The sequence below is a fragment of the Petaurus breviceps genome, unplaced genomic scaffold (genome assembly GCF_028583685.1).
Source record: "Petaurus breviceps papuanus isolate PSGF00001 unplaced genomic scaffold, PetGlider_PUasm1.0 229, whole genome shotgun sequence".
NCBI classification, from domain to species: Eukaryota; Metazoa; Chordata; class Mammalia; order Diprotodontia; family Petauridae; genus Petaurus; species Petaurus breviceps.
In genome coordinates this window covers 20,410,933-20,419,936 of record NW_027185903.1, presented here as the reverse complement: position 1 = coordinate 20,419,936, position 9,004 = coordinate 20,410,933, and the positions used below count along the sequence as shown (strand labels likewise).

The 9,004-nt window shown below is 40.2% G+C and overlaps 1 protein-coding gene across 4 annotated transcripts in view; it reads left to right on the top strand.

Annotated features, from left to right (window-relative positions):
* Nucleotides 1–518: 518 nt before the first annotated feature.
* CDK7 (cyclin dependent kinase 7) overlaps nucleotides 519–9,004 on the top strand; it is a 37,765-nt gene continuing 29,279 nt past the window's right edge. For all 4 annotated transcript variants that reach the window (XM_069096345.1, XM_069096343.1, XM_069096344.1 and 1 more), the window contains exons 1-2: nucleotides 519–692; nucleotides 897–956. In XM_069096345.1, the coding sequence (XP_068952446.1) occupies nucleotides 627–692; nucleotides 897–956 (126 nt within the window). In that variant the 5' untranslated portion in view covers nucleotides 519–626. The remainder of the gene's footprint in view (nucleotides 693–896; nucleotides 957–9,004) is intronic.

The window sequence follows — 9,004 nt, the reverse complement described above, 5'->3', positions numbered from 1 at the left end:
GGGATGAGACATGACAAGGTAGTCAGTCAACGAGCATCAGATGAAATCGTGGCGTCCCTCGTTACCACGACCACAGGACTGAATGCATCTTTTTGAAAGCGCCTCCTTCGAACCAAGCTCCATGCTAGAAAGGGCAACAACGCGGACTATGGAGCTAAGGTCAAGGAAAGCTTGAAATATACAGAGTCAGCTACTCCTACCCTCTCCCCCTCGGCAGAAAACATCACCAATTCGCTCCAGCCCAGAATAAATTGACAGGTGGCCGCCATATTGGCTCTCCTGGGCAACCTCTTCTTGCCATCGCCACTTCCGGTGGTGGGCGAGGCGACAAAGCTGAATCACTAGAGAAGCCACGATGGTTGCTAGGGCCGGGATAGGCGGGGATTCGCTAGACACACCCGGAAGCAGTCTCTTCGTCGCTTCCTAGAGGGGGCGGGAGTAACTGATGTCCAATGAGATGGTGGCATCCATAATCGCTCCGCCCATCGCGGAAGTCGTGGGCGGAATGATTTAAGAATGGGGGGGAGGGCGGGGAAACAGAAGGACGGAAGTGGCTGTTGGGTCGGCTGAGGTCGCTTTAAATTCCCTTTCCCCCCTCCCCCTTCCCGGGCTCCGCGCGGGCGTCAATGGCGTTGGACGTGAAGTCGCGTGCGAAGCGCTACGAGAAACTCGACTTCCTCGGGGAGGGACAGGTAGTTACGCTCGGGGAGGCTCGGGAGCCCCTGCCCGGACGGGCCGGGAGCAGGTGGACCGCGGGCGTCAGTCGCCACCCGGGCCGAAGGCTAGGCCCCCGAGTGTGGGGCCTCTGCCCTGGCCGGGCCATTCACGTCCCCCCCCCCCCCCCCCCCCCTCAGCGGTGCGTGGAGAAAATAACTTTCCGTCCTCTTCCCTTCTAGTTCGCTACGGTTTACAAAGCCAGGGACAAGAACACCGGGCGGATCGTCGCTATTAAAAAAGTGAGTTTTGCCCTCTCTTGTCTCGCTCCGCGTCTCGAGTAAACGCAAGTAAAAAGAATTTTCAGGTGGAGGGATGAGCACAGGATGAGCACTAACACTCACTTGCTCCATAAGCTGCCGTGGCTCCCCAGTGGCTCGGGAATCATTTACGGAATCATCAGTTATTCATTTAAAGCCCCTCACTGCCAGGACTTTTACCGTTTATGGGTTTGTACCAGCGAAGTGGCCTTATTGCTCTTCCCCAGGCATCGCCAGCCTCCCATCCTTCATACCTGGTGTGCCTTCCCTCTTTCCACCCTCTTCTTCAAGCGCCTAGCTTCTGTCACGGCTCAACTCAAGTGGCCTTTCCTGAGCCACACAACCTGCTTTGGGCTAGTGCCTTCCCTTTTTTCTTCCTTCCCTTTTTTTTTAAACAAAGTATTTACTTTGTATCTCTTTTGTATATTCTTAGTATAGTATATTATGTACTCTACAAAATACAAGGTAATAGGGTGGGGCTTGGAACTTGCAGGGAAGGTGCCCATCTGCTTTGGCAGAAGTTTCTCATCAGGCTTTCTATACTGATGAAATCACAGGTCCAGTAATAGGTATTGAGAAGCAAAATGGTGTAGTGGCTGGAAAGCTTTTCTGGCAGTTTAGAGGTCCTGGATCGGAGTCCTTCCTCTAACATATACTGCTTATGTGACCTCTGGGTAAGTTATTTATTTGTTTCGCTTTGTTTTTTGGAGGGCTATTGGGGTTAAGTGACTTGCCCAAGGTCACACGGCTATTTTTTGTGTGTGTTAATTGTCTGAGGCTGGATCTGAACCCAGGTTCTCCTGACTCCAGGGCTGGTGCTCTATTCACTGCTGTCATCTAATTGCCCCTGGGTAAGTTATTTAACTTGTGTAGTAGGTGGCAGCCTGGGTAGGTAAAGGGAGCTCCTAGTGAGGAGCTACACAGAGGAACTCACATAGAAAAGTATAGGTCTAGCTATCTTCACATATACACATGCATATATGCAGGTATGTATATGCACATATATATGTATGTCTATAAACACATTTAATACGTACTTTTAAGTAGATATATTGTTTCCTCTTCTATGTATCTTCAGCCTAGCAATGTCTGACACAAAAGTAAACCTTTATTTTCATGCTTCTTGATTGAGTTAGAGTTCTGTTCTTATATTCTTTATTTTCCTCTCTAATATGAGGAATTGTCAACAGAATTAGGGTAAGTTGGATTCATTTGTCACCTCTGACACTCATTACTGCCTCTGTGACTGGGGCAAATCATTTATTGTCTCAGTGCCCTGGGCAGCTCTCTAAAACTATAAATTCCAGAACAGTTGCATAGGTAAAGGGAGGCTTCCTACATTAATAAAATTGTAAGTCCAGTTGAAATCAGATCATTAACCAAAACAACACCTAGTTGAATCCCTTAGGTTCCTAACAACTTGTAGGCCTAGAGCAGTGATGTTTATATTTACGTATGGTTTAATATGAGAACCTGTTTATGATCATACAGTTTAAAAAAAATTAAGCATAAAATCTTTTTTACTCATTTTGATCCATGAGCTGCATGTACTATCAAAACCAAGCATTCTGTTATCTTGCTCATCCCAAAGACTCCAGGACTCTGTTTATTTTCTGGTTTGGGGTTTTTTTTCCCTCCCCCCAACATATATTTTGAGTCTCATAAGTTTTACTTTTGTAACTATGCTGTTTTTTCTCCCAAACAGCTTGCTACTTTGATCCATTGTCCCTTGTCATGGAAATATGTTCCCTTGTAACATAATTTTCACTTTGTTCAGCTTTTATGACTTGGATAAAGTCAACTCTTATTTAACAGAAGAGAATATGTTTGAGTCTTATCTTTGTCCCTTGCTTTTTTCTTTTTTCAGGTACAGTGGAAAGGGTACAGAAGACCTAGGTTTGAATAATAGCTCTGCTATTGGGTACCTGTGTGACCTTGGGAAATCATTTAACTTTTTTGGGCTTCAGTTTCCTTATCTGTGAAGATAAGGAATTGGACTTTTGATGTCCTCTAGGTTCCTTTCCTCAGCTTTTAATCTTCAGTTCTGCCTTCCAGCTACTTGTCTTCTAGTCCTTTTTTTTTTTTCCTCACTAGCACTTATTCCCTGGTAAGTCTGGACCTGAGAGAGAATGACTGTCCATGTGGAGGGATGGAAGCACCTTGAGAGGTTCTAGCTCATATTATCTTTGCTTACCTTTAGGTAGGACCACACCTAAACTACCCTGCACTAGTAGCAATAGTTTGTTACCTATAGAATTATTTGCTTTATAGTTTAAAACTTTAAGTTTCCTTTACTAATCTAAATTCCTCAGATTCCAATTTAAGCTGTTACCTCCCTTGTAAAAATCTCATATAGAAGGAGGTAGCATGGTATAGTAGAACACTAAGAGTTAGGAAATCTGACTTCTTAGTCTTCCCTAAGCTACCTGGAAGCTTTGGAAAAATAACTTGCCTTCCCTCTGTAACTTTTTGTGTCCAAAATGAGATTGAACTAGGTGATTGCTGAGGTACGTTCTGGGTTCTAAAACTCCACCACCATCCCTTCCAGTCACCCAGGCGTGCAGTCTTGGAATCATAATATAGATCATTCACACTTTTTCTCAAACCCAACCTTCTCAGCGTCCACCCCCTACTGCCCCCAATCCAGCCAATTGCTTGGGGCTGTTAGTTCTACCTCTACAATGTTTCCTGCATTTGTTGCCTTCTCTTTACCACCCTAATTCTAGACTTCATCAGCTTTTTCCTGAGTTATTAATAAAAAGGGCAAAATTGGTCTCCCTCATTCCAGGCTCTCCCCTTTCCAGCCTTCCTCCTCATAGCTCCCAGAACAATCTTAAAGCAGAGGTCTGACCCTGTTGAAGAAGCTTTAGTCCGAGGTGGGGAACTTTTAGCCTCAAGGCTGCATGTGGCACTCTAGGTCTTCAAATGTGGCCCTTTGAATCCAAACTTCACAGAACAAATCCCATTAATAAAAGAATTTGTTCTGTAAGACCTGGACTCAGTTAAAAGGCTGTACCCAAGGACTTAGAAGGCAATATGTGATTCCCCACCCCTGCTTTAAGTGCCTCTATTTTAACCTCTAGGACACAATTTAGACTCCTCAATTAGACATTTAAAGTCTGTCTTGGTATGGCTCCAACCACCTTCCGCCTTTTCTAAGCCAAACAGGGTAACTTGCAGTTCCCCAAGTTTAATATTTTATCTCTTGTCTCAGTGCTTCTGGCTGGCCTGCGTGGCTGGATTGATCTTTATATTAAACCCTACCTCTCAGAATCCCTGGCTTCCTTCAAGGATCAGCTCAGTTGTTACTGCCCACAAGAAGCTCTTCCTTCTCAGATTATCTTTCATTTACTCTGTATCCTCAGAAGAGCATAAATTCCTTGGGAGTAGGAAGTGTTTGTTTTATGTCTGTATTGGTGTGCCCTGAATAAGTCATCAAGCTAAATGATTTAAATTAACTTTGGAGTTTTGATGATCTGTACTCTTAACTGTCTGCTTGCCTGCTTATATAGAAAATCAGGAGTTCAGCTCACAGGCCCCTAGGGGTGTGTTGGAGCCAGAGAACAAATTGTTGAATTTTCATCGTGATCATTTACACCTTGAAAATTAGTAAATACTACAAAAAGCTTGATGTAATATTTTGTTGATTGTCTAGACTTAAAAAGTGATAAATAAAAAGTTAAAAATGTAGATTAAAATTTAAAATGTGTCATGCATGCAAGTTGGTTGTTTGTGTGTTTTCATAGAGATCAAGTTGTTAAGTATTTGCCAGCATATCCCCAACATAGGATCCTAAAGTTGAAGTGAACTTTTTTCAGGCCATCATCTGACCTTCTACCCGATGCAGAAATCGCTTTTCTATAAATATTAGGCATCCACTATCTATTTGAACACTTCTAGCAAAGAGAAGCTTATTTGGATTTTTTGTCAAGTCCTCTCTCTCTTCCTTTGTTACCTACAAAGACGTCCAGGTAGTACAGTGGATAGTGCAGGTCTTGGAGTTAGGAAGATCTGAGTTTGAATCCTGTCTCCAACACTTATTAGCCATATGATCCTGGGCAATTAATTCACTTAACTTCTCAGGCTTAGTTTCCTCATCTTTAATATGAGGGTGTTGAATTCATTATTCCTTGGAATCCCTTCTGGTTCCAAATCTGTGAACTATCAAGCCATTTTATTCAGTTTTTGATAACATTATTATATTCAAGCTAAAACATGCCTCTTCACTTCTTTAAACTGGTCCTCTTACAGCATTGTTTCCAGATCTTTTACCATCCTGGTTGCACTCTAGTTTGTGTCCTTCTTAAAATTATACACATAAAGCTGCATATTCTATGAAATATCTGACCAGCATAAATCATGGTGAGATTTATTCAAAGTGGTTTATATCAGAGTCATATCTAGGGTAGAATAACCAGGGCTTTGTCCCAGGGAACTGAATTTTAATTTATAAGGTAAAATTTCAGTATTTAAACAGTATAGAAACAAATGAATTTAGCAACTCTTTAAGGAAGAATATAATTAGTTAAACTAGAAGCTACCAAATGGGGGGGGGGGGGGGGGAGGCTAGATAAGCTCCAGGATTCTCTCTTTTATCCCCATGGAGAAATTGTGTTGCCCTCCCCCAACCCACCTGAAGGTACTTCTTATTCCACTTGTTCCAATTACAGTTTGTAGTGGTTGCCCTGAACCCTAAAATAACTAGTTTTAGCTCTAAGCTGAATAGGGCTCCTAAAAATTCAGCCAAAGATTGCATTAATTTTTTAAAAATAATCTGTTGGTTTGTATTGAATTTGTCTATTTAAAACATCAGATCGTGGTTTTTTTCCTTCCCCTTTTTATTCCCTTTCTCCCTTGTCCCTTCCCAAGTGCACTCTTAGTTCTTTTTTCAAGTCAACTCTTAAGACAGGTGTCCCCTCCAGCCTTGTGCAATTTATTTGTTTCAAGCCTAAATGAAGGTCTTTGTTCCTGCTAAATTTCCTCTTCAGAGGCTGCTTGACATAATAAAGGACCAGTCTTGGAATCAGCAAAGTCAGGCTTTTAAAGTCTTGCCCTTAACACATACTGGTTATGTCATGTAAGTTCTCAGGCCCATGACTAGACTCTTAATTGAAGAGTTGTTGATAAGGGTTCACCAGTAAATCACAGGTCCAGACCAGAATCCAGCACCCTCCCCCCAAATTCATGCTGTTGATTTCAGCCTATTATTCCAACCTAGCAAGCTTTTTGTGAAGCTAAGTTTGGTTGTTTGTCATAATAATTCTCTATCAGGTATGTATCACCTGCAAATTCAATAAGCATGTCTTCTGTGTGTTCACAGTATGGATTAAATTACGGTTCTTCTATTTGATGTGGCAGCTAAACTAGACTTCTGGCTATTCTCCAGATGCAAGCTCTACTTTCTAACCTCTATTGCTTAGTAATGATAAGATTCATTACAGATTTCATTTGAGTTTGTAGCTTGGTATAGTGAAAAAAGCAGTGTATATGGAGGCAGAAGACCTGGGTTCAAATCCAGGCTTGTATCAGCTATATCATAGAAAAGTCATGTCACCTTTCTAAGTGATCTTCATTTTCCCCCTTTGTAAAGTTGAGGTGGAGGCAAATTGTTATAGTCAAAAGAGTGCTGAGTTAAAAAAAATCTGTATTAAAATTTATGCTTAGTTATTTAATAGCTATAGAAACTTGAGCAAGTTGTTTAGTCTGTCTGGACATCAGTTTCCTCATCTGTAATAATGAGGGATTGAACTAGATCAGGGTCTTAAGTTAATCTTTGAACTTTAAAAAAAAATTTTGGTAACTGTTTCAATATAATTCCTTTCCATTATAATCACCCTGTGTTTTGTGCATTTAAAAACATTATTCTAAGAAGGGTTCCATGTACTTCCCCACACTCAAGAGGGGTTCATGGCACACAGCAGGTTAAGAACCCCAGGACTAGGGGTGGCTAGGTGGTACAGTGAATAGAGCACTGGCCCTGGAGTCAGGAGGACCTGAATTCAAATCTGGCCTCAGAAACTTAACACTTGCTAGCTGTATGACCTTGGGCAAGTCACTTTTGCCCTTCCAAAAAGCAAAAAAGAAAAAAAACCCTGGACTAGATGACTTCTTAAGGTCCCTTTCAGCTTTAAATCTGTGATCCACCGTTGCTTCCTTCAGACTTGTCCTGGTCCTTTTTTCCATGAAGGTTTTTTTTTTTTATTTTGTCTCTACTCTCAAGTCCTCCTGTGAGTTCCTTTAACACTTTGTTAGAATTAATTGCACATGACATCAGACTCTCATTCTACCTGGTAGTTTGTAGTTTAATTGTTTATTTACATAAACTATTAGATTATAACATCCTTAAAGGCAGAGAGCATGACTTCATTTCTTTATCCTTCACAATACCTGGCACATAGGTGCTCCATTAATATTTGAATGAAAGGACTAAGTAGAAAGTCATAAATTATGTCACCAGAGCCCTTTGTCAGTATCAACATTTGTATATTAGTAATCATTATTTGGGTATGGTCATTCAAAAATCTTAGATTTCGCTACTTATATAGTCACACATCCCACATTTGCTCATTAATGTGTGTGAAAATATAATGTGAGACTATGATATATCACTTGATGAAATCAAAGTATACATTATCCATGGCATTCCCTTGATGTACCAGTTTAGTTACCCTATCAGAAGAACCAGTGAGGTTGATTAAGACCTGTTCTTTTTTTGGGTAGGGGAGGGGTTAATTTTATTTAATTTTTAAAATTATATTTTTTTCAGCTAACAAGCATTTATTTTTCCCTTCCACGTCCTACCCCCTTTGAAAAGAAAAACCAAAACGCTTGTAACAAATATGCACATAGTTGAAACAAATTCCTGTGTTGACCATGTCCAAAATCATGTGTCTTATTCTACAAATTTAGTCCATCATTTGTCTGTCAGGTAGCATGTACTATCATTGGTCTTCTGGAATAGTGATGGAGCGCTACATTGTTCAGAGTTCTTATGTCTTTCACAGTTGTTTTTATAATGTTGTTATAGTATAAATTGTACTCTTGGTTTTGCTTACTTCACTTTACATCAGTTTATCCTAGTCTTCCTGGGCTTCTCTAAAACTATTTTTTTTTATTATTTCTCACAGCCCAATAGTATTATATTACATTCATATGCATACTTTATTTAGCCATATCCAAAAGATGGGCACTACTTTAGTTTCTAGTTCTTTGCCTCTAAAAAAAGAGCTGCTATACATATTTTTGTACACAAAGGCCCTTTCCTTCCTTCTTTGATCCCTTTGGGGTAGAGGCCTAGTAACTGATATCTTTGAGTCAAAAACTATGCATAGTTTAGGAACTTTGGGGCTTAGTTCCAAATTACTTGCCAGAATGTCTGGATTAAGTTACAGATCCACCAACAGTGCATTAGTAGTCCCTTTTTTCTCAGATGCTATTGTCATTTTTGTTTTCATTTTAATTATCTTTTACAATCTAATAGGTATGAGATGAAATGTGAGAATTGGTTTAATTTGAATTTCCCTAATTATTAGTGATTTGGAGATTTATTTTCATATGGCTTTTGATAGCTTAGATTTCTTACTCTGAAAACTATCTGTTCATATCTTTTGGGGAATGGCTTTTTTTTATTTTGTAATTAATTTGTTTGTTTACTTTTAGTTTACAAGATTCAATTCCACAATTCTTTGAGTTTCACATTCTGTCGCCCTCCTTCCCCTCCCCTCCATGGCAGCATATAGTCAAGTGTAGCATCTATAAATACTTTCACATTAGACATTAGTCAGGTTATAAAGACAGATTATATCAGATGGAATGAAAAATGGTAAAGAGGACATAAAACCAAACAAGAAAAGGAAAATGATCAGGTAGTTTGCCTCAATCTGGATACAAACTCAGTTCTTTCTAGTTCTTTCTCTGGATGTAGACATCTCTCTCCATCATGAGTCTTTTGGGATTGACTTATATCACTGCATTGCTGAGAAGAGTCTAGTCTATCAAAGTTGGTCATCACACATATGTTGTATCTATAA